This window comes from Ischnura elegans, chromosome 8 (genome assembly GCF_921293095.1).
Source record: "Ischnura elegans chromosome 8, ioIscEleg1.1, whole genome shotgun sequence".
Lineage (NCBI taxonomy): Eukaryota > Metazoa > Arthropoda > Insecta > Odonata > Coenagrionidae > Ischnura > Ischnura elegans.
In genome coordinates, this window is record NC_060253.1 from 8,449,437 (window position 1) to 8,476,356 (window position 26,920).

Consider the following 26,920-nt stretch of genomic DNA (forward strand, 5'->3'; position numbering starts at 1 on the left):
ATAAACGCGAATTCAATGCAAAGAGATAAAAAATTGAGAATGTGATTTGGAAATGGAAATCGTTGTTATAAACGCGAATTCAATGCGAAGAGATAAAAATTAAGAATATGATTTGTAAATGAAAATCGTTGTTATAAACGCGTTTCATTGCAAAGAGATAAAAAATTAAGAATATGATTTGGAACTAAAAATCGTTGTTTTATTCGCGAATTCACAGTGAATAGATAAAAAATTAAGAATGTGAATTGGAATTGATTATCGTTGTCATAAACGCGATTTCATTAGGAAGAGATAAAAAACTAAGAATATATTTGGAACTAAAAAACGTTGTTATAAACGCGAATTCACAGTGAAGAGATAAAAAATTAAGAATGTGAATTGGAATTGATCATCGTTTTATAAACGCGATTTCTTTGCGAAGAGTTAAAAAATTAAGAATATGATTTGGAACTGAATATTGTTGTTATAAACGCGAATTCATAGTGAAGATAAATATATAATTACCTATATACTTGATATTAAAAACAATATTACAGGTTATTACGGAGGCTTCCGCGATGAGTTAATTGGTGATATTTTTTCGGGTTCATTCTGCGTCGACTCATAATAAAATATGTCCGCAAAAAATGAGTCAACGCGGTTTGAGCCCGAAAAACAATCACCAATATTACAGGTTGTTAGGTCACTTTAGGTTGTTTACTACCAGTTTACGACTGTCAACCGAAGCCGTGCGAGCTACTCCATGGAAACGGCTTTATTTGAACTCCATCAGTTATCATTGTATTGAATCAAAGTTTTGCCCAGAAAGCTGTGGGTGAAAGAGTTTCCTGTCATTAATTAGCAGATTCTACTTTGCTGAGGCAGTAGTCAATGAGTTTTACGTAAAATCAGCTCCAAGAAATAAGGTAAGTGATTAAACTTGCCAACAATAGGGAGTTCTAAACATAGTTTCCCCCGAAGAAGCGTTAATTTGCACCATTTATAAAAATCAAGCACAGTCATTGTATTTGGTTAAATTAAAAATTAATATTACCAATTTTCTTGTATATATTTTGCAATTCAACCACTGACATTTTATTTGACTTATAGAACTTCCTAAAAAGCTATCGTGATGCACACTAATCATAACCATTTATTAAATAGATGCTTCCTATGACTCAACATTGTTTGTTACGATAGTGGCTCAAAAAATAACGAATTGAAGTCACTTAAAGAAGGCAAAGATAGAAAAATTTTACGGATTGCGATCCACTTTTTGATGAAGCCATAAAAGTAAGTATCGTGTTATTACGATCAATAAAATGGGAGTGATAAAATTGATACCAAATCTTATCTTGCAGACAACGCATCTTTATTAGGAAAAATGACAACTAATATTATCAAGAAAATACCTAGGACTCTACTGTCCTTACAGCAAAACAGCAATTTAATAAATTCACATCACAGGAACTTCACCAAGTTGTACAGGAAGACCGATCATCAGGGTTGTACATCTCTTTTCACCACTAAACCGTATGCAAGAGAAAATGGGCTAAAAAAAAATGTTGCGAGATATTCATCACTACCAATGAAGGAGGTCGCTCAAAGACGGAGTGATATCGGTGGGATGTCATTGGGAATGAAAGCTCTCATTCCTCCTCCTCTCCCCACTGATCATACGAGTAAAAACTTATGCTCATGTCAACCGCCTTTATTGGACCCGAGAGGAAAGGTGGCTGTCATCACAGGAGGGAGTCGTGGAATTGGTCTTTCAATAGTGGAGGAGCTTCTTTGCCAAGGAGCAAAGGTACGATAAGTTACTTAAGGTAGGAGCAATGGTACGAAGTTACTATACATTTTCAAGGATTTCTTTTTATATTGAAATAAAAAGTATGTGCTATTTTCAACTATTTTTTCAATTACTTTTTATTTTCATACGTCGAACTTACACTGCATCACGCTTGAATCGATTTAATTTATTGAAACATCTTCGGTTAGTATATTGATATAGCGTCCAGAATTCAATAACAAAAATGTCTAAAGTGATTCAATCCGTGACAGAATAATCATTCGAATTTCGAACTGAAAGAAGGATATGTGCCTTAGAAGAATAAAGGGTAAGTAAATCAAAAAGACCGCAAAATAGGTAAGGGTAAAGACCACATTCCTTCATATTCATAATTTGGCAATTTTAGCGCAGGAAAATATCTTAATTCGTTACTGCAATACAAAATTTTTGGAAATGAAAGAAATTAATTAATGAACGCGGAAAATTTTAATGTCTCAGTAAAGCACTCGACCCCCACTTTTTTCTGGCCTTCTCTAATATTTTTTTCACTTATTCCAGTGACTATGAACACGAGCAAACTTAATTAAATATTCTGTTAAAATACTCTGAGATTAAAGTTAGCTCTCAACGAAAGTATAGGTACAATAAATTTGGTGAAAGATCAAAGGTTTGATAATTAAATCAGCCATGTCATGCAAAACAGTTGTTAGAATTCTCTCATGTGTGTATTTTCATCACTGCAGGTGTTCATAATTGACGAGAACAGAGAGTTTGGAGAATGCACTGCCACCCGTCTCGCATCTATTTACGGATGGGATAATATCCAATTTGCACAAGGAGATGTCAGCAACTTCGAATCATTTGAAGGTATCGTGAGGGTACTCTTTCATAAGCGTGGATTTTTGCGATGTGAGCCTTGGCTAAAGTAAACTTCCCTGTCCCAAATTTAAATAAATTTGTTTTGTACAGCCTGTGTTCACCTGGCCGCGTGCAAGTATAACAGATTGGACATCATGGTGAATAATTCTGGTATACTATCCGCATTTCCGCGTGATAAATTAATTGAAATTAATTACGTAAGTACACTTAACTATTTTAAAAATTTATTAAAGAGCTCATCACTGAATATTCTAAGAAACAAAATTTTGAATCATAAACGTAATTTAGAATATAAATCTATTGTCACTAGATGCGACGTACTGCAACATAACAAAAACACAGAGAATAACTCGTGCAAAATAAACTAATTGGGTTTAGGCTTTCATCCCCAGCAGGCGGTAGACAGCTTAAGACCCATTAACCACAACTTAACTGGGCATAACTCGACTTATTCTGAATTACACCAATTTTTGATGTAGAGGAACACGGGGTAGAACGGGACGGGGCAGAATGAAGTTCGGGGTTTTTTACGTCAAGGAGTTGCTGTCAATCACCAGAGAGTATTGGATATAGAGTAACCTGCTATTTCTCATCTTCTGCAGCGATGTTGGTTTAGTTAATTGAGTGTTAACACGTGAACTGAGAGTTGTGTGACTTTTAGCTGTTGTTTTCTAACTTTGGAAGAATTTGTATCGATGGAAAGCAGTGGCGCCGACTCTATGGGGCCTGAGGGGGCCCGAGCCCCCCCAAAAATTCGTCATGGGTGTGAGGGAAAAATGTGTCAGGCTTGTCGATTATCCCCGGAGTGTCCAGATATCGAGATTCGAGTTATCAGGGTTCTAATGTTGATCATATGGCTCTTCTAAAATGCTTATAAAACTGAAAACTCACTACTTATAAAATTTCCCGGGGAAAGATCCCCAGTTTGGGCCCCCCAATATTTTTTGGAAGTCGGCATCCCTGATGGAAAGTCATATTCAAGCATTTAAATTACAGTAATTCTCGATATTTGTTTGAAGTACGTCTAATAATCGTTAGTTTCGTATAATTGAACATCTGAATAAACGTTATTTTCGGGCGTCAGTTCCTAGTTAAGCGTCAACGTGTTCTTGGAGCGGAACGGTTGGGGCGGAACGGGGGGGAGGGGGTAAGAAATAATGGAAAAAAAGAATGATGGGAAGGAGAGACAACTCTGTGTTTCTACTGCGGCGATTTCAACTCAAAATCAGTTAAAGGCTGGGTCGCTTGTAAGAAATGGGCTCACAGCTATTGTGCAGGAGTGAACAGCGACCCAGATGATTCTGTACTTGTGATTGATGTTATGATTGGGCTTCAAAAAAACTTAATAAAAGTGTACTGCACATAAAAATTAATCAAAATTAAAAGACAAGAATATATAAGTTGAGCATTTTCTTTTGTTCCACATATTTAATACCTGGGGAAGTACGGGCAATAGACATAATTGTTTGCTTTCGGGAAAAAAGATGTAATTAAAGATGTAAAGATTTATTACGTAATTTAGAATATTACGTAAATAAATCTTAATAACATATTTTAGGTAGGAGATCTACTAAAAATGTGAGGCAATTTTAATAAGCCGATGTGTGCTTGTTATGTAACGTTTTGAATTTGATATCCCACTCTGGCTACTCCCCCAACTAAAGCACAAACTACTCATCACAGAAAGTATAATAAGTTTCAAATTTTCATTCATTCAGTAACGCCAGACAAAATAAAGATGATTTCTCTGTGAACAATGCTTAAAGTTAGAACTTAAGTTTTGGGGGCCCCAACCATTTCCTCCCGGGCAGAAAGCGGTGGTCTTCGGGACGCGACTGGGGTTCAAGTACATGGGAGCTGACCAGGGCAAGAACGGCGGAGTGGTGCTCAACACGGCCAGCATTTGCGGATTAATTGGACTTCCGGGCTCTCCTTATTACGGCGCCACCAAGCATGCAGTCGTCGGCGCAGTTATGTCCTACGGGGTACGTAATACATAATACACTCTTTGCATTTTCAATTACCCTCAATTTCCCCTCATCGTCAGTCCGAATATTTTCAATCACCCTCACTTTATATCGATGGCCAAGCAGAGTTTATAAGGATTTCATGGAAAATTGCGGCAATAAATACAGTGAAATAAAGGCAAGCAGTGAAGGACCTCCAAATCGTGGCATTGCCATCGGGGGTCCGCCCAGCCACGACGGCAACCCTCCTCACCGCTCCAACGCAGCTACGCTCCGTGCGTTCCGCCGACATTTTCACCTTTTTCTCCGTTTCTGGAGTTTTTACCTGCCCATCAACTAATTTCCACGACTTCCGTGACGGGCATGAACCCTCGTGAGCATTCATCCCGGCTTGATTATTCATAGTGGTCAAGTAATTATAATACATCTATACTTCACGCTTTAAAATATTAAGTGTCTATTTTGCACAACCTCAGGATTCATGCTTTTTGAAGAATATGAACACTAAGATACTCACGACAAAGTCATGCAATTTTAAACTTTTCCTAAACGATTTTATTAGAGCCCTGAAGCTGAAGTTAACATGATGGAGATGATAAAAGATTTGAGGTTTTCCCGGCGAATAATGTACAATAAAATAACGTAAATACTTCTCGGATTGACAGGCGGGCGAAAGGTTTCATCTGTAACGTCTCGGCAGCTCACTCCGTAACCGTCGTCAGAGATTCGCTCACTCTTTACCCCTGAAAACGGAATCAGAGTGAACTACCCAAACGTTGAAGATTGGAACGTTGAACGACTGGCAACAAGAGAGAAGAGTTTCTGCATATAATGATGATGATGTGTTAATCATTGAAAACCGGTTAATATCAAAATCATTTTAAATAACGGAAAATACCCTGACTCGTTATAATATGTATCTTTTAATCATTTAATTCCATTAAAATAAACTTCAACACATGTACATAAAATTAATTCAAACATTACCCTTGTTAAAGTTACCCATGGTTCCAGAATAACTTTTTCATTTTTAAGTTTTGGAGAAATGGTTGATTAATGAGGGAGATTTTTTCCGTCATAACTTATCTTCACCGTCCATTTAAAGAATTAACTTATTGCATTACGATTTCGGGTCAGAATTAATAATCGTTCATTTTGCAATCGTACTTGTATCATCACCTCTGCACTCCATAGAAAGCATAACGAAAACAGTCTTGTCAGGTACAAATAAATGGAATTAAGTAATTGGTGGCAGTATGATTATTTCACGTAATAAGAATCTGAACACTTTCCTCAACTGATTCTCTATTTAATAAGACCTCGATAGGAAGTTCATTTTTTCCTCCAATTGAGGTTGTGACACCTAATTTCCTAATCACGACGCCCCAATGTAAACCGAGTGGAAAGTTGCCATTGCGTTTTTCACTTGCACAATGAGGGAAAAAAAAATTCCGACAAATCAAACACGTTTATTGGAGCATTAAAAACATACTCTGCGAAAAGTGTTGCCAAGTTTGCCCTTAATAGCAACGTTTGGTACTCTATTTTTAATTAGGGATGGTCGGATCGGATACCTCGGATCCAAATATCCGCGGATATTGCCCTTCATCGGATACATCGGATCCAAAGTCGCGGAAGACATCGGATCTGGATCCGAAATTTTGAATAATAGCTCCAGTGAATGCAGCTCCCCATAAGGGTGGAAAGAGTTCCGATTCTCTCTTCGAATGCGCCGTCGCATGCGATTCTTGTCCTACTCATGAACCGTTTTGTTTGAAAGCTCTCGGAGAGGTTACGTAGGAGAATTTCAGCCGTGGAAAATAAAAATTGCAAAATACGACTGGCACACAGTGTGACTCTTCCCAAGCGATTGAACAATCATCGGGGGAATCTCAGCGTCAGGAATTTGAAACGCATATGGATCCGAAAATATCCGATCCGAAAGATCCGGCTCCGAAAATCAAGGATCCGATCCGAATCCGGATCCGAAAAAATCCTGGATCCGTCCATCCCTATTTTTAATTAATCTATATTTAATGAATAAGATTGTCAAAAACGCCAAAAATCAGAGAAAAAGTTCGAACTATCCTGAATATTTTCAATTCCGGAACTTTATTTCCACAAAAGAGGTAATTCATCAGTTTACATTCTATGACAAAGGAAAAAAATTAAATACTACGTGATCTTAATGAGCATGAACGAGTGTTGGAAAACTGGGGAAAATCAATGGTTTAATTTATCCACATTTTCTAGGCTAAAGTGTAAAATGAACGGAAAGACTGCGCAAATTCATTCATACACAGAATGTCTAACTACATTATGGCTATGGTTAAGTAATAAAATCGGAAATTGTGATAGTGTGCAGCGACGTTGTTTGCCATGAGTAGCGAGCCCTCTTCAACAGCTGAGGGTGCGTTCGTTGACTACGCGAGGCGATTTTGGCGATTTTTTGAACCCCCATCCCCCTTAGTGAGATTTGCCCCGACCCCCCCCCCCTCTAATCTCACGTGAAATTGTTCAAAATTCGTATTTTAAGTCTAAATGCGCTGATCCATGCTTCATTGCATCGGGTTTATTAAAAACAATTTGTTTTATTATTTCTATCTAAGATTAGTTGCGACTAGTACTCAAGATTACTACGATCGCAATTTTACACTGTTTCTTGCGGAAAAAATTACGTGTTACTTTCCAGGATCCCCCTCCTCCCCCACATGAGATTGGGTGAGAATCGCCTTGACCCCCTCCCCCCATAAATGCCTCACGTCATCAATTGGTGCCCCCTATTCCTCTTTGCATGTTATGGAAAATGTGTGTGCCCATATTGAGTAACTTTTTGGAATAAATGGTATAACGCATGTTACATGAAATTAGGGAATCACGCTATTATTTATCATATTGTTATGATTGTATTGTCGCTAACGTTGGCATACATATGAAAATCGGTTGTCTTGCTGGCTTTAATATCTTGCCACAGTGAATTTCAATCTCGTAAACTCTACGGCCCGCCGAGTATATTTGATACCAATATAGCGTCAAAAAATGTGCACACCGTACAGCGTGAAATCGAATCCGCGCTCCCTTTATTACGCTTCAAATATATGTGGTTTAATTTGATCGAATTTGAATATCATACCTGCTTTTAATGCTGATGATCATATTCCACAGGACAACCTAACATTTGACAAGACGTGTGTCCGCGTGTGCGCCATGTGCCCTGGTGTCACGTTGTCCTCCATGACCACCAACGTCGACGACATCCCGTGCGAGCACTTCCGCGACGGAATAGGAGAGAGAAACGTGCTCAAAGACTGGATCAACACCCACCCAAACCAACCGTAAGATGACGGCTTTTATTTTTTAACCACTCTGGAGTACCAAATGCGGAAATACCCATAAAAAACTAATTAGTGACCGTCCAATGTTTTCCCATCATTTCTTATTTTCATCATGTCCAGATTTTATATTGGCGTATCAAATGGCAATTGATTTTGCTGGCAAAGGGGCAGACAAAATGTTTTCTTCAAATGAATGCACAATGGAAGTAAAAGTATGCTATTTGAAAGAGGAAAAGATGATTACCTTGTTTGAAAATTCACACTTCAAGATCAAAGAATTTAACTCATATCCGTTGCATTTTGACATGTAGTACTTAGCCGTAAAATTTGATATTATAACTGAAAAAATATGGATTCTTGATAACATTTTTATTCATGATGTCGTACTCTCGGAATTATAGCTAGTTTAACGTGTTTTTTTTTTACTTAGCCAACTTTGTTTCCACACGCACAATATGTCTTCACATACGTATTTATACCCATAATTGTTTAAAAAAAATTCACATGTAAGCATTCACACGCCATGTATGATTTGAAACTGACTTGTCTTCGGAAAAGTAATGCAGATTCAGCACACGATAGAAATAGCTTTGAGATTGGTCGTCTGTATCGGATCAGTACCGTAGAGCGATAGCACCATTGACACTTGAGACTAACACACGCCATCGTTTTCTTTGAACAACATTAAACGCCTGGGAGAAGATATCGGTTCGAACAATCGAAACGTCACACAGTGAACGAAAGGCCCGATGCGTGGTCAATAGAAAAAAAAGTCGCCCAATTACAATCAAAACGGGCAAATGCGTGTTTTGACGTCAAAAAACAATAACCAATCATTTAAATCGAAAACATTGTATTTCATTTTTTTATAAAATATTAAAATGCATGCCATATCTATATCGATAAAGCCGTGTTCACGAAGGTATATACAAGTTTTTCTTTTCGCTATGGCCACATTTTAGTAATCCGCACCTTGATTATGTAACTGTGAGAAGGGTGAGGGGGATGTCGTTGCTAGGTGCGACGCGATTCCCACGACGGAAGGTGATAGCAGCGATTATGAAACCGTGATCGCACTCTTTATCACGTTGCGAGCGTCATCGGCCTATCACGTTCGAAACCGATGGTGACAAGCATATGCTGACATAAAAACGAGCACTAATTGCATATATTAGCAAAATATTATTGTGTATTTAATTTAAAAATGCCCTATAATCGATTAAAAACCAATAAATTCGTAATTATTTCTACTGGAGTGCTCTCTTGACATTATAAGTTGTCCACGTTGTTCAATTGTTATATGCGCACGGTAGTGAATTCGATTGAGCTGCTTTATTTCCACACAGCAAATTGGAAAGTACTGCTAGTTGAAGTACATCCGTGATTCAAACGCCAATTACTTTGTATCGAAGTTTAATTATCAACATTTGCCAAGTACGTTCTCCAAAATATCAACATCGTTAAACACAACTATGTACTTATTTGGGCGTTACATGTTGGAACAATGAAGTGTCCATGGTGAAACAAAACTCAGTACTATTCCACAAACTTTTATTTTTACAGTCAGGTTAGTCTTGATAATGACGGTATAAACGTCGAAACTAGTAGACTGTTAAAATAAAAGTTTGTGGAATAGTACTGACAAGTTGTATATTGTGAGTTTTGTTTCACTATGAACATCGTTAAACTCCTTTTCGATTTTTTAATCACCATAAATCAATTATTAAGTACTTACATTCAAATCGCTAGCGCGATTACACTTCCATTATCATTTCAACATTAATTAGTTTCAATCCAAGATCACGACTTTTCGCCCATTCTCTACGATATAGTAAATATAATGACTGCAGCATCTCCCGGCGAGCATTAGCATAATGGATTACGTTATCAGACATCGAAAAGTAGTACTACACTTTCCCCATAACTTTACCATAATACGAGTACTTTAACATAATATTATCTATTAGCGAAGCGAAATACTTCGCTTTGAACTGCATCCATTTTATGTTTTCGTTGTTTGTTATCGTTATTTCAAAGACTCCGCAGACGACGTATTCTTGGACAGAGATGTGTCGAAGGATTTCATTGGCTCTACTCATTTCTCAATGATACCAACCTCGCGCGCTCGTACCTGTATGATACGCGCGATGACGGTGGCTTACATGATCCCTCGATACAGCGGAACGTGATAGGAGAACGTGATGGTCATCTATCGCCGTCGTCGCTGTCACATTTACATAATCGAGGTGCTGGTCCCACTCTGCGTTGAACAAAATGAAGCACCAATGCGAGGAGATGCAGCATGAACTTCTCACTACATTTATTTTATAACAATTAATACAACTATCTTTTACTTTCACAGCTGTAACAGAGTAGGACCAGCAGCTGCTCATATCATACGTAATGGTCCCAATGGCTCTATTTGGGTCGTCGAAGACAGCGAACTATACCAGGTTTTGATACCTGATTACCACGACATCGAATGCCCAAACACCAGGGTTAAGGACCTCGAATGTTAGTGGATTTCATTAGTGGACATCATTCACCATCTTAAGACTTCTTTCAGGAAAGAACACACTTTCATTATTTTTAAAACAATTGATTTGGTTTCTGAGTTAATTTATGGTGCCTAATCTCCGGACACCCACTCGAAAACCATATGTGAATTAGACCTCAGTTCATTCAAATTTCATCCAAATAAGGTTTGTCTGCAAGTGTACGCGTGTTGCTTGAAAATGTCTGAAAATTGTTAAGGCTAAATTTAATGGTAGTATTCGAATGAAAAATGAGGGAAAAAAATCAATGGTGAATAAAATCAATCAGCCATTTCCAAAAATTATGTACATTGTCATGTGAAATTTAGTGTATGTAAAATTGATTGATGTACTAAATTTTGTGATAAATACGAGCACGTTTTCATTTCTATTCCATCGTTTATATTCGCGAAAAAAAAATTAATGCGACGTTAGGAGAATATAAGAAATTGGCCAAATGATGTTTTGAAGTAAAATGACATCTTATTTAGTTAGTGGGGAGCCCACCTTGACCTACCCTGGAGTCCACATTCATGCAAGGCAATACAACTGCCAATAGAGAATTGGTTCAACCTCTACTCAACTTCTAAGTTCTTTACCTGGAAAAAAACTAAACTTTTATTTACTACACTATTCATTGACTATCAGGTGGTTCGAAGATCTCCGGGTCAGCTAGTATCTATACAAATAGCATTTCATGCTTTCTACAGAAATTAACTGATGAAGAATTAATGTATAAAAGATTGATTTTAGTTTCACAGCAAAAGTTTATGCTCACAGATATGTTTGCTAGCTCTCCCAGGACAGAGCCCAGGTAACGCGTGGAAGACACCCGTAAGGTTGTGAGGCAATAAAAATGTATCTACAGCAACATACTGTACTGAAACATGTTTCAATGAGAGCATGTGCTAAGGATACTAGATATTTACCTGAACGCGGGTGCGTAATATTAAACTGTTATGGGTATACCAGTGAAGAGTGAAATTGCAGTTACATTTCCCAGGTTTCCATCCGAGCCAAGGAAGTTTGTAAATTCAACTGCATTACTATCACCGTGTGAACCTCAAATCATAAAGAGTCTCCTTCCACTCAACCAAAACGATCAGGTGGAGGACCTTTAAGGGTTACGGATTTCCGTAGAAACACTTACCTTTTCCTTTCCAGCATTTAAATAAGAGAATATACGAGGGTAGCCTTTTAAGTGTCGGAACTGAATAAAACTATGTGAGGTAAAATAACGCAATTTTTAAATAGCTTTTCAAACTACTCTCCACGATAGTCACTGCACTTTTGCATTGGATGTAACCAGTCGTTATAACATTTATTCCATTCCGAAGTGGGGGTAGTGATTTGTCTACGAACGATACGACCATTTTCTTGGGAACGCTGCGAGAGCGAACAACTTTTGTCGGAAGTTGATGGCTTAAGGCGTTACTTTATGGAATTTATTCATATTGAATGAAAATTAAACTATGTTTTTCCGCATAAAATATTTATTAGATCACTACCATGGTTTCAACGCACTGCGTCATTCTCAGGCCTGAGGACGACCTCGTCAACAAAGTGTACCCGAATATGATGGCCAGATACAAAGTGTACCAGAATTGATAACCAGAAAAATCACAAATGGTTGAATGAGCGAGCAATTTTGGCGGCTAAGAAGGAAGATGTGGATGACTTACTTCGTAATTCAGAATCAAACCGAAGGTACTCGGCATTCACTCAGATCTATTGACTGTGTAGCAACCGAATTCGAAGTCACCAACAATTCCATCTGAATTTTAAAACTCTTGGATGTGCCTCGCTTACCACCGCATAATTTACAGCTGAAGGTAGGGTAGGTGGTCATTATGCTTCGAAATCTAAACCAACCAAAACTATGCAATGGAATGCATTTGGTGATTAAATTAAACTGATAAACAATGTAATTCACGTGACTATACTAAAAGGAAAATTCAAAGGTGAGGAAGTTCTCATTCCGAGGATTTCCAATACCCCAACCGATATGCCCTTTCATTTCTAACGAATTCAATTTCCAATCCGTGTTGCAATAGCGATGACGATTAACAAATCACAAGGTGAGTGTTTGTGGTCTGAATCTGGAAAACACACGTTTTTCTCATGGTAAATTATTATGCGACTTTGCAATGACGAGTTGGTAAACTATCCGCTTTATTTGTTAATGAGCCTGATATCAAAACAAAAACTGAAGATGCTTCACACAAGGGAATAAACCCGCACCCGTGTCGTCGGGTAGACGGGGGCGTGTTTCATTACGCAGAGCACTTTTCCGACGCGAAATATAACTAGGGTACCACAAGTCATGTTTAATAATTTTTAACATATTAAATGTTTAACAATTAAAATATGTTAAAATTATTGAAATCAGTACAGTCGCTCTTGATTTATAAATGGTTTAAATAAAGTGCTCATTGATCATGAGGCGGAAGGAAGTTCGCCGGGTCAGCTAGCGCTAATATAAATGATTATAATTTTGAGAGAATATACCGATAGGAAGGAAGTAATGACTTCAACGAATAACGAAGCTGGGAACCCTAAAAAAAAGTAAGATAATAAAATACTCCAGAAAATTGAGACATAAGTTAAATTGAACAATATACCACAGCTAATAATGATTTGATAACTATAATTTTGCTTTTACTCCCCATTCAATTTCAAGGGGTGCCCTCCACTTGCTATGTGTGTACTATGTACATGCCCCTAAACATTTCATCAAATAATTTCTGCCACTGCGATGATCAACTTGCAAAATTGCAACCAGCTATTGTTTTTTAAAATATTCATTATCTTAAAAATGAATGAAACGGATGTAAAGGATGGGAAACTTACCCATAAATAAGGTTTGCAATTCTTCAGGTATCGGAAAATGCGTTGGCAATGACGTCTAATGCATTGGACAAGGATAATAAATAAAATGCAGTAAGTTACATCGTTTCCTAGAAAACCATTGCAATGAAAGACGCTTCCATAAAAAAATATTATGCTGCTTGAAAGGAATGACCTTTCTAAAATTTCTCTGAATGTAATCAATCGCAATTGGAGAATTAAATGCCAAATATATCGGAGAAGAATTTTGAAACTTCAAGACAAAATTAGCATATTCTATTCCGGCAAACTGAAAAAGTATTCGATTTCAGCGAAGATGCTCTCAATTAAGAAAGAGAGAGAGTTATAGATATGTTATAAGGAGGAGTTTTGCAAATTTCAATGAATAAGTGTGCATAATTTTCATCGACAAATGGAGACAGTTTTCCATTTCGGTAATTCACGACGTTTCGTGGACACATCTGGTTCTTAGGAGCAAAGCAAGAGCGCAGTGACCCGTGTCCGCGTTGACACGTGAATGAGGACCTTGTTTCTCGTGCAAAATTCTGATGCTTTCTTTCCCCTGTCGTTCCGCATTTCTAGTCCAAAATCCCCTATTTAGTGCCCATCCCTCCCCTCCCCGACTGCGGCGTTCCAGTCCCCCATTACTACCAGATTTTTCTTACCTGGTGTGTCTCTAATTATTTCCTCAAACCTACATACACCTCATCTACTTCTTCCTCCCTATATTTACTAGTGGGCAGGTAAACTTGGACCACCACAAGGTTGGTGGGTCACCCCTCAATTTCTACCACCAGAATCCTATCGCTTAGCTGGTCTACACCTACCGCACACTAACCCATATTCCCGTTTAATACTAAAGCTATCCCTCGCTGACTTTCCTCCCCACCACTATAATTAACCCTATACTCATCACCCCAATAAACCCCACCATCCTTCCACCTTACTTCGCATAATCCTAAGATCCTCCCATTATCCATTTCACTTTTGAAATTTTCTAACTTCCCCACCCTCCTCATTGTCCTCACATTCCACATCCTTACATTTATTTATTACTGACATCTCCTTCTCCATCTTCTTGTTATTCTTTCCTTCTTTCTTCATTGCTGCTGCCGTTGATGATAAGTCTCTGCAAGGATTTCGCATGTTGACGACCCCGAGGACCTTGCCGACCACGTTGCCGTGACCGACACCCGCCCTTTGCGGACGGGTCCCGGTCGATGAGATTCTGAGGTCATTTGGTTGTATTCTATGTTTTCAGGGAAGAGATAGTTGGTAGGGTTTCCCACTTCCATTGCAACAGTGTTTTTTCCGTGACACAATCACAATGACTACCTTTCGTCTGGCTCCTACCCTTCGACCTTTCTGGCATGGGTTGCTGGCTCTACCGGGACTAATTTTGCAATTGCAAAAAAGAATTAATCCCGCCAGCGCAGCTCTAGGGGTCATAGGAACGCGCAAGCCTTTCCATCGCGACAAGGTTGAGCCCAAAGGAAAGGGTATCTCAGTAAAGAATAATAAAAATGATATTTTCATGTTCGCAATCTATTATCTTGAAAAATGTTATCCACTACGTATTTACTGGATATAACTAACAAATACTGTATTTTATTTAGCAAAAAATGCATTTTTTGAAAAAATTATTTTTCTTTGTATTTCATATTCGGGATTAGCGACGATTAGCGTTCACTCTAGTTATCCTTTCGCCCGTGCCTTCGCTGCGCCCCGGCCACTCGAAGCGAAGCGAACATTTTTCCTCGCGATTATTCTCGTTCCTTTCGCCCCGACTATCGCTTCAGTTTGGGTAACTTCGTTCTCTTGGCGAAATACTGTGACGTAAGCAATGACGAATTACCCATAAGTCGATGGGCACGAGATAATTTCAGTGATCAACACTCTGCCTCCGCAGCACGAAACAATAGGGAAATTGCATACTTTTTATAAACAGTATGCTGATATACTACAGTAAACACTTAGTACCGCAATATACTTTTTTTCCGCTTAAAATTCAGTTTATACACTAGAAAATGACTTCCATAAGTCTCCCGAGTTTCGCGGGCTAAAAAATACCGCCCCCACTAATCTTTGGCCGTGACGTCATAGTTCAGTAGGAGTCCAAGATCCAAGCCCAGTAAGCCAGTAACTGCAGGTTTGGACGAGCCACGTTGCGTTTAAAGGAGAACATGGGTGAAGTAAGAAAAAATTTCAAGTGGTGCATTGTTCCTCTGTGCAATAACACCCCAGAAAAATTTTCGTCTGCATTCCCACGGAGGAAATTAGAAGAAAAGCCTCGATGTATGCCGTAAGTCGGGATGAGCGTTACGGAAAAATAAGAGTATAATAAACGGAATGATAAACCCGTGTGCTATGTGAGCGAAGATAACTTTATTATAAATGATATTTCCATATTTCATTGACTGAATAACTTGAAACTGAGATTTTTCGTTAATTCGGCCGCCGTAGAATAAAAACTCAACTTCACAACAAAAATCGAGATAGGTTTTTCTCGATGGTTACGATGGACTCAAATTATTTATGGCACTTGTTCAATTTCAGTTACGGAAGGACATAGAAAATTCCATGATGTTTAAAATCAAGGGAGGAAATATGAAAATATAGAGCAACGTTGATCCTCATGCATTCGAGTGCCAGCCAAGAAGACAGCGTTTTCTTCTACTGTCGGCGTCAAAATGATGTGCCGCTGTACTTTGCAAATTTATATCCTGGCTTCACTGCATGCTATAATAATGAACTATACGTCATTTTAAAGGAAATTTTATCCTAAACTCTGATTTATGGCCAGTGCAATAAATGACTCCGCGCACCGAAAAATTAGCCGTTTAGTCAACTTCGTGAACTTTGCAACTCAACCTAGGGAAAACTACTACGTCTACAGCATTCATCTTCCACATTAATTTACACTCATCAGTGCGGATTAATAAAATGACTTTTGGGTATTTTTTGAACATATATTTTGTTATAAATTAATGAAAATATTTAAACATTATCTTGTCCCATAGTTTACCCCGAAAGATAAAGGAAGTTGTAGATGGAAAAAGAATGAAATCCAGAGGTGGTCACAAAAAATGAATCGCAGCATTCTCTGATTTTATTCTACGCCGTTGCCTGCTTTTCAGAAAAAGTTGAGTCACAAGAGGAACGTTCCGCGGCCCTTGATTTGGAAACTGTGGAGATAGAGGAAGACGTGTGGATCAGCAATTTCCATTTAGTTGGTTGTCAGGATAAACCAAGGATCCATTTAAAGGTTGTCAGGCCATCGTATAAAGATAGGACTAATGTGCACCACAGGGGAAATGGGGTGTTTGAGGGAAAGTCAAACCCAAAGTTGCCCAAAGAATGTGCAGTTCTATGTTGCTCTTTCCCCATTTAAAACCAAATAGAAATAGGATTGGGATGATATTTTCACCACGAGTTCCAGTGATAGTGAGAGTGCAGGTGATCATGGTCATCGTCGAAGGTCATCCCTCTAGGATTTCCGTTACGGAATTTTTAAGTGACAACCGATCGCAATGACGATGAGCTCGCCTTTAGAGTAGGTTTCAGATATCGTGAGAAAAGCTCCCAAAATGTATTAAAGACTCTGTTTGGAAAACATTCACATTTTAATGCTAATTTAGGAATGATTTCATTACAAAAGTAACTTATTAACACCTGAAGACGTTTATTATATTGATCGAAGTGCGATTGACCGATTCTTCCTGCAGAATAGGAAGTGGCTTCGGGGTTTTTGAGTCACAAGATGGTAGATTGTGTTGGAAGTTCGTCTATATTATCGCTACTAAATTGAAGCATTAATATTCTGGCTTCCTCAGAGCTTCCTGTCGCCCTCCAGGCAAGGTATTTTTAAGTTGCAAGTATCATCGACGGCTTCGAGGTGGAAATAGGTTCACCATAAGACTTACCGGACTGCCAAAAGAATACACATTTCGCATGAGTATACGCTTTCGCCAATATTATACGCAAGTCTCACTTTGTTATGAACTATAAAACATTTCAGATGCACATCAGCTACCTTTCCATTTCTCGACATCGACTTTCCGCGCCGACGAAGTCTACAGTTTCACTAAAATACCCTGCGTTATCATGATGGAATCAGTAACAGGAAGCTTGCTAGGATCAGCCTAAGAATAACCATATTCCTTCATCTTTACGCAATCTATCGCTTTCAATGGAGAAGAAATAGATCAAATAATAGCCCTGAAGTCACAATGAACAATTCCGATACGTCTGCACTTCAATAAATGAATCATAACCACGCCGTCGCATGTATTCAATTCAAGTACTATGGCCGTGCCTCCTCGTACTGAACTATGACGTCACTTTTCTACCAGCCAATCATCGGGCGTTTTCGCTTCTCACTTGCATTTGAAAATTCTCGTGAACTTTGATGCATTAACCCTCATATGGATTTACAAAATTAGTTACGTCGTTGGATTCTCGGCGCCGCAGCGGCGCCGCGTCATTTTTTGCTATTACCTTTCAAAGTTAGCCTGAATTTACAAGTTTTTTGATTGATAATGGTAAATACATCTATTATCTTTATTTCTTACCGTGTTTTGCTAGATTTAAACCCTTATTGTTGAAGTAATAACAAAAAAAATTGAACGCTGCATTCTTTTCCATTTCTTGCCGTAATGCTCTTTATTTCAGTTCCCTTTGTATGTTATTTTTGAGTGAAAGTTTTAATTTCGTGAGTAATTGTTGTTTGAAATATTTTTCTGATATTCAGAGTTCGGCAAACTCCGCTTTTTAATGTTTATATTGTTTATAATTTTATGTATCTAAATGCTAAAAATGATGACCAAATAAAATTCGTTTATGCCCATATGACATAATTTTGCTTCAATGCATCCACCCATATGTTACATCTTTGCAGTGTATATAGAAGGATAAGTTATTAAACGTTAATAATAGAACAGATGTAGGTTAAGTGTGAAGAGACGAGTGTAACTTTCGTGATTTTTACAAGATTCTGGTGATCAAGACAAATCTTACGAATATTCTGGGAGCTTATGTCCTGAAATTAAAAAAATCAAGTCTTATGGCTTTTGAAATATAAATAATATGGGATGATAAGCGGCGTGTCAAAGAACTCAACGCTTCTTTGGAGATGGAGCTAGAAGAGTCTGTACTCTTTTCCTACCACGGAGCCCCATTCCCCCACTGGGGACGTATAGCCCAAGCGAAAGGTTTCCTTAGATATGGACGGGTAAATGTTTTGCGTGGGAGTGCATAAGATTAGGTTTTACTCCTGGATTGGTGGGAAGTCCAAAAAAAATAAATTCTTAGAAGTATGTGTTATTGGTGGTAGGGGAGAAGGTGCAGCTGCCTTATTTCTTTCGTCCAGCCCTGCGTGAGAAACTGTTGAAAGAATGCTCTGGGGTGACAAAAATACCCTCACTTTGGAAGGACTTCCCTTACATTTTCTTTCCGTTTCCTTTCTTAGCGTTTCACTGACCCAAACATTGAGACTCTCCATACTTTCCCACTAAGCTCCCTTATTCGTCATTCACCACCTTCTTACCCCCTCCCACAAAACTTGATTGAACTTCTCACCACCCTAATGACCCACCGAGTTGGACCTTCTTGGAATGAAGGGAGGGCCACCGCGGGGCGTTTTGACAAGGCTTTTGTTCGCTGTCCTTCATGCAGCGTTAGAAGGATGAAGAAAAAGCAGGCTTTTGTATCTAATTGCCTCCTTGCACTCCCAACCTTTTTTGCGATAAGGATTTTCTACTCCTACCTGTCCTAACGCACTGGGTATTCCCCGATCCTTGGCAGTCTACACACTACCGCCCCTTCACCTCAAAACAACCTCCTGGCATTCCTTCTCCTTTCTCCTTCTCACTCATCCCTTTACGTTAGTAACACCCCAATGCATAAAACATCTGTACATTTCAGTACACATAGAAACGAGATATATGTTTACAAATTTTCACCTCATGGTAAATTGTCTTTTCATCTATTCATAATGAAACGATTTTTACCATTTAAAGTCTAAACTCATCGTCAGGAAAGAGAAATTATTTTCTATCACGAAATTAGTTGGGTAGTTATCTTGATTTCACCTCAATGGTAAACTGTCACGTCATCAGTAGCTATATAAACGCCAGCAATTTTGTATAGACTATCGTAGCCGCAAAGGGATTTTTTTCGAATGAAAAGTACAAGACATATAACAATAACTGTGCGATGTGTTCTTCAAGGGTAGTCTGTGAAACTTCTGAATCTCTTGGTAAGTTACAGTTACTCATTCAGCGAGAAATATTCACACAACGGTGAGAAAGCATTATTCTACGAATTCGGATAATGCATTGTGTTAAATTTTTCTTAGAATTGCTGCTTGGAGTAATTCTAAACAGAGTCACTCTAATATTTACCCAAAGCTGACTATCACCACGGCAGTAACGTGGACGCGGAGCGGAGAAGGTGCCCAAGCAAAACTAAGTCGGAAGCCATGGAAAAACAACTTTGAATAGCCATGAGTTTCTATGAATAATTATCGCAAAAAGATGAAGTTTTGTCAATGAACATTATAACGAAGCAAACGTAATGATTCTTAGCTAAAAGAGAAAGCACAATTGGTATTGTAATATTTTCCTTTTGTTAAACAATTTCACTTGGTTTATAAGTTAAAAATTAAATAATAGGATTAAAATAGATTAAAGCATTTCATATGAAACATTATTGCTTTGAAATTAGTGTTGAAAGTGCAGACCCTGACGTAACGATGAGGAAATTCTCGGTCCAAGCAAAACTAAGTCGGCGGCCCATGAGAAAACAACTTTGACTAGCCATAGGTTTTTATGAATAATTTTGTAAAAAGATGAAGTTTTGTCAATGAACATCATATTGAGGCAAATATTTTGATTTTTAGCTGTAATAGAAAGCAAAATAGGTATGGTAAAATTTTCCATTTGTTTAACAATTTCATTTTGTTTATAATGTTTAAAAATATAAATAATATGATAATAAATATATTATAGCATTTCATACGAAACATAAATGATTTGACATTAACATTGGGAGTGCAGTCAATGACGTAGCGACGAGGAAATACTGAGCGCCGCAGCGGCGCCGAAAATCCAACGACGTAACTTTTTCCATTAGAGGCCAATAAAATGTAAACTATCGACACTATGCTAACAAAATTTTATACGTAGACGAAAAAGGCAGAAAAAATAGACTACTGAAAATTTCAGAATGATCCATTGGAAAGGAAAATTTTTACACCACTTTTAAAACCACGAGCGCCGCTAAGGCGCAGAGAATCCATATGAGGGTTAAATATCGCAAACCACGTCATAAAATAATAAAAAAAACTTTCACCGAGGTATGCAAACATATATTTTTATATAATTTTGGGACTATTGATTATATCTGAAATATATGCAAGTTCCCTATTGAACAGCGTGGGCCGCGTTGGTTAATTCAAATCATATTTCTAAATTGTATTATGCCATGTTTTCTTTATTGTATGAAACTATTACTAAATTTAGTATTGTTGTACAATATTGCTAATTCAATTGTGGTTTTTCGTAGTTGAACATTAAACCATTCTCTTTTTTTCATCTTTTTTCATAGATGCAAACGATGAGTCCAAAATTCACTACGGTGATACTTGTGGGTCAGTTTTTTCAATTTTAACCTAGCCCAGATAACAAGAATGATATCTGTTTCTTATGGTTTTCTTACGGAAAAAATGATAAGCAGCTCATTGTACGCTAGGGAAGTTATGCAAGGCAAAGATAGATTTTTGGAAGAATAGGTAAGGAATGCAGTAAAATATTCTCATATTAACATAATTTGCTTATTTTGGATGAACACCAAAGGCGGCATAACAGCGTACTACTCATCCAATGCTGCCTAGAGCTATGCCGGACATGACTTTAAAGCCTAATACTGAAATTCAGTTACTATAAGTTAGCTATCTTAACTAACTACAGTGTTAATTACAATCGGTTGACTAACCACTGCTTTCTAACCATAGGTTAACTAACCATAGATTAACTAACTACATGGTAACTAACTTCAGGTTATGTAACTACTGGTTTACTTTCCAAATGGTTTAATAACCATAGGTTAACTAACTATTGGTTGGCTTATTATGTTTTACCTAGCTACAGGTTAACTAACCCAATGTTAACTAAGTGCAGTATTCATAACCACAGGTTAAATTACCCAAGGTTAACTAACTCTCGGTTAACTATCCTTGCGTCGCAGTGGTCGCGAAGCTAATTGACCGTTTAACTACAATTTCACTAAAGGCTTTCCTACTATCGTATGACGGAGCCATTGCAACAAAAATTATTTGTATCGGATGCCTCGAGTTCAGCTCTGTATTACTCTTTGTCAAGCGAGGTTTCGCGAACATTGCAGATCGCATCATCAGGCGAAGGCGTTAGTTAACCTGTAGTTAGTTAACCTTGGTTTAGTGAACCGATGGCTAGTTTACCTTTAGTTAGTTAACTTGTGGTTAGTTGATCGAATGTGACGTAACCGAGGGTCTAGTTTAGATCAATGTATTGTTGGTTAACCGATACCTATTCAACCTATGGTTGGGTAGCCGATGATTAGTTAACCGATTCAAGCCATTGACTGTCATTCGCCCGCCGTCCGCCGCACAGTGGGGCCAAATGCTTAAATGGTGGTTATAATTAGTAAATATGATATAATCTGTTTTAAATCTGAAACATAACAGTTTTCCAGGGGCCTGATTCTGGTTCTTTCCGTCTATCGCCAACGCGATTTGTCGAAAAGATTGGCGAACGGTGTATGCATTCGTATTCTCATTTTCATTCGCTAGCTATTTCGCCAGGAATGATTCACTTCGTACCTCTGCCGACGAAAAAGTTATTCTCGTTCCGTCTGGCGAGCATGTATCTCTGAATTACAGCACCACAAAATTTGACTATTAAATGCACCTACGAGCCTTTTGAGATGAGACCTTCTCAGGAATACCGGCACATGTCAGCGATCCTTCTAGCCATATTAGCGTATCGCTCAATGAAGAATCTCGCATCTCTTTTGACGAGTCATGCAGTGGGAAAGCAGGAAAAGACTTCCGTTCAATGCCGCATTTATATTTGGCCAGGCTTCGTGCATCGTCCACAATAAGTTATTACTCTCTGTCTCTATCTCGACCGGTCATGCGTTGACTTTTTCGCAATGAATTACTCGCTTAAACTTACGTAATTTTATTGAAAATTTGATGGCAGGTTGGGGAGAAGAAATTTGTCAATCATTGCTCATACCTAAAATGAAAAAACACGAATAGGACACTGTGATAAAAATTTCAAATTTGAGATGCCGTCAAATGGTAACAAGGGTTAACACTTTATTCTCTGAAACTTTTAACATGATAATGAGAGTTTTCAACTTGGAATTCGTAGCGAAAACAGACCGGTCGAGTAGGAGTGATGAGCCATCTTAATTTGAAAAAACGTAGAGCGCAACTAAGGAGAGTATCTTGGAGAGTAAATTCAGGAGAGCATTAACTACTTGAAAACAGCATTTGGCACTGCAGCTCGCTTGGGAATGGTCATTAGCTGAGGAAATCAGACAGTTCTGGAAAAAAACCACTAGCAAGGAAGGTGGTAATGCCTGTCGGAAGTTGTATGAACTATCGAAGGTTCGCTTGAATCGATTGCATAATCGATGTACAGTCTCAGCTGTGATTGGTCGAATATTTCACTTACAGATCTGGATGATATTAGCTCAAGTTACGCAAAGTTAGGTTGCTGGGAATGGGGCCTCATGCTTTCAAGTCACCATCGATACCTACCAACTGCCAGCATATTATACAGTTAGAATCATAAAATTCAAGTATTATGATTAATTTGGCCATCAATAGATCTTGATGCTATTATTGAAGCATTAAGCTATAAATTAACATTTCACGGAATCCCACCTTCCGGGAATACATACTTCGACTGAATAGAGTGAATGAATAAACTGAATACGCTGCAAGTCTAATTTTTATTACGCAAACATTCATCTGTTCAAACAACCTCGGGCCTCTGGCTACCCGGATAATTTTTCGGATAACTTCGAATTTAGTTCTCTCCAAAATTTTACTCAACCAGCGGCACACCCAGAAAGGAATATTCTTTTTATCGTATTATTAACCACCTCCTTCCCCCCACACCTAATTGTGTTTTTGCTCGGCCTTTGGCCCTAGCAAGCTGTAATTACACGACACCACGCCCACTTTTCTCAGTCAGTTTCACACACACGTTTCTACCTGATCAGTACCTAGACTGCGTCTTATTCGAGTGTCTTGGACTTCACCACTGCCAACCCAAATGAATTCCTTTTCCGCGTCGAAGCCAGACCAGCAGCGTAGGGAGTTCCCTCTGAGGAGTCCTTTTAAGTCCCACGGCGCATGGCTGTCGCCCTTTGGGCCTTGAGAAATCAGCGGTAGTCCGTGGAACGCCCGTGGGTGTTGCATTGTGGGCCGTTTTCCATCGCGGCCATAAACAATCCCCATTTCCATTCCTCAGAGACCCATACACGACACGGAATCTGCGGTGAGATAACTTCCTCTTCCTACTTACGTCAATTACATTATAGCCATGGCCCCGCTGTACTGAAGGACTGATGGAAGAATCTCAATCGATCAATGAAGAAAGGGGACGTCCATTAATACATTTATGATCTTTGCTCCCGCATTAGCAGTAAAATACGTTTATTTGCTGACGACGCTGCTATCTATCGCGAAATTAGTGATCACTTTGACTATGAAATTTTATTATCGGACTTAAACAACGTTCATTTGTGGAACCAAGAATGGGGACTTGAACTTAATCTAAGCAAATCCATGACGGTACATTTCTTGCGGCATTCGTCCAACTATAATCATGTTTATGCAGTGGATGGTATTAACATAAAGGTAACAGACGAAGTGAAGTACCTGGGAGTTACAATAACCTCGAACCTATCGTGGGGAACACATACAAGGAATATTTGCGGCATATCCCTAAAGAAATTAGGATTCGTCAAGCGTATTGTGGGAAAATTTCCGGATGAGAAAGTAAAAGAAAGGTGCTATTTCACACTCGTCCGACCGCACCTTTAATATGCCGCGATCTTATGGGATTCGGGGCAGAAAGGCTTATTCCGCGAACTGAATAGAATACAAAGGAAGACTGCGCGGGTTGTCAAAAACTGCTAAGGGATACAGACAGTGTAACCCAGATGTTAAGCGAATTAGGCTGGGAGCCGTAGGAGACTCGGTATTATTCAATTAGTATTATTCAAAAAGCTTATTTTTGAAGTTTTTTATATTTGTATGGTAAAATTTTATTAGCTGTGGAAAGCTCACTCTTTACAGCATTTTTTTGACGAAATTTCTATTTTTATTAGGTAACTATTACTTAGTTTTAAAGTCAGTATAGCGTAGAAATCCATTTCGGGACACGAAATTTCCTAAAATCTTCCGGTTGCAGGGCCCCATCAATGAGCCCCAGCGCAAGGGCCCCCATTCACCCCGAACCGCCCCTGCCCCAATCCGATGGCATGTAACCGGCAAGTATGCCTCAAAGAGAAATTATTTTGGCGATCAGTTGCAGCTGCAAGGCACATCAGCGCATTTCGTGGCTGAGGCATGGTCGCAAAACTAGGTTTATGTTAGAAATAGTACTGTGTGAACTATTTGCACCATCAAAACAGGTGAACGTTTAGCCGTTCCGCGTCAAAAACACTGTTACAGAACGATACTCACATTAGCTCCTCCCTACTCATTAGCGCCTCCTCCGCTAACGCCATTATCTTCCTGGAAGTGCTGAGTCAGTTGGAGAAGGCTATTTTTTCATCCTTTGATGGCGCCATTGATAAATATAAAAGTAAAAAAAAACTTCGCGCCCCCATAAGTAGACATTATTTGACGCCAAGACCTCTGTACAAAGGAGTTCGAAAGGGGATTACAAATGAGTCACAAATGTCTTCACATTTCCAATTTTTGGTACAAATGAGTGGAAATGAGTTCCACGGCAGTTGCATGGCAGATTTTGGTGTTTCAAAAGGGTTTCAAACCAGCTGTAAAGCAAAAATTTTTCCCTGAGAAATAGCTAGACATCCATGTGAGGTAGCTTAATGCCTTACTGCCCTTACCGTGTTGGTGAAACTGGGCCTAAAGTGAAAATTTCTCATGACTTGTGCATTTTTACTCAATATAGGGAGACTCCGGGGGTCCGTTGCAGGTACGGGGAAAGGATGGCCGATACTTCCTCGCGGGCATTATGAGCTGGGGGATTGGCTGCGCCGAGGCCAACTTACCCGGAGTGTGCACAAGAATCTCCAAATTCGTCGACTGGATCTTGGAAAACGTCACATAGGAGCCATCCGAAGGAAAACCCTCAAGAATCAGCGATTTCGCCAGAAACCGGAACAGGCCACAAGGCCAAGTGATTGCGGAAATATGCTTCGTGTACGATATAGTGGTGCGCTACGGAAGAGGAAAAGCTGATACTACCGATAACTTCCCTGATGAAGGGACTCAAATATTCCCCCTAAGACACTCACAATCAGTGGTTTAAAGACAAAGTTTATCCTACTCCCTACACGCATGCGAAACTGTCACCACGCCCATCCTATTTCAAATTATATGCCACTTCCTCTTTAGTACTCTATTATAGTCATGACTTCCGCTCAGGGATGTAAAAGACTGAATTTAAAATGTTCACATTTAAAGTGACTGCAGTTATTTATATTTTTAAAAAATAGCAAGATTTTCTAGTGATTTTTGCGCATGATACACCGGAGTTTAATAAATTCGCGTAGTATCTGTAGCAGACGGATTTTTGAGTTGCCGTGCGAACTGTCCCGCAGAGGATAATAAGGTGATAAATTTGCGTGTGATTACAATTTCCCTTACTCTATTGCCCTGTGTGCATTACGGTACGGAGGATTTTCCTTTCGATTTGGCTACAGACTCCGTTGTGATCGGCTTCATTTAGTTGACCGATGTGATGTGTTGAAACGACATTGTTTGTAGGTATTTATAAGTAGTCTGTTTTATTTTATTTTTGCATGTGATGGACTGCCCCGATTAAGCAGAATGAAAGGAATGCATGCATGAACCAAAGTTCCTCTTTATTTTATAGAGTCAGAAAAACTTATTTAAATACCAAGTCGTGAGTCTCTAGGCCACCTACCTACGTTCGAGAATGATAACGTTTCTCTACTAGAGGTTTGAGTTCAAAATCTTGAGTGGCTAGGATGTATAAATGCTGACTGTTTCATAATCAAAGCCCAAGTGACCGAGATTGTCCGAGGAAGGAGCATCCAGTGTTGAATTTTTTTTTGGTGATTGTGTTACCTCATTGAAATTTTGTAATGCTTATACCCTTAACCTCTGTGAACCCATGAAAACAATTCCATTTAAGTTGGGAGAGAAAAAATATCTTGGAGAAGATACTATTGCCGAATTTCCTCGGTTTATTGTGAACTTTTTGCCGTAACTGAATTTGCAGCAGGTATTGCTACATCACTGTTGGACCTGCTATAAATCAGTCGTTTTGAAAAAGTTCTCTCTGCCTCAACAGATGAAAGATGCCACTCTCAACATTT

The 26,920-nt window shown here is 38.7% G+C and overlaps 1 protein-coding gene across 2 annotated transcripts; it reads left to right on the forward strand.

Moving 5' to 3' along the window:
- Positions 1-716: 716 nt before the first annotated feature.
- LOC124164084 (15-hydroxyprostaglandin dehydrogenase [NAD(+)]-like) lies at positions 717-26,860 on the forward strand. Of its 2 annotated transcripts, none has more exons than XM_046541259.1 (8): positions 717-905; positions 1,144-1,272; positions 1,341-1,786; positions 2,512-2,635; positions 2,738-2,844; positions 4,459-4,632; positions 7,780-7,949; positions 25,528-26,860. In XM_046541259.1, exons 3-8 carry the CDS (start codon positions 1,364-1,366, stop codon positions 25,592-25,594), a joined length of 1,065 nt encoding a protein of 354 aa, XP_046397215.1. In that variant the 5' UTR covers positions 717-905; positions 1,144-1,272; positions 1,341-1,363; the 3' UTR covers positions 25,595-26,860. The 2 variants fall into 2 exon arrangements, with proteins under 2 accessions (XP_046397215.1, XP_046397214.1); XM_046541258.1 differs by lacking the exon at positions 25,528-26,860 and adding an exon at positions 10,312-10,854 and having other exon boundaries at positions 718-905.
- The last annotated feature ends 60 nt before the right edge of the window (positions 26,861-26,920 follow it).

Bases quoted from the DNA above. Each gene is read 5' to 3' on its own strand.
- LOC124164084 (XM_046541258.1), top strand. From the start codon at position 1,364: ATGACAACTAATATTATCAAGAAAATACCTAGGACTCTACTGTCCTTA. The intron at 1,787-2,511 runs GTACGATAAGTT...TCATCACTGCAG, and splicing joins TTCTTTGCCAAGGAGCAAAG to GTGTTCATAATTGACGAGAA. The intron at 4,633-7,779 runs GTACGTAATACA...CATATTCCACAG, and splicing joins GCGCAGTTATGTCCTACGGG to GACAACCTAACATTTGACAA.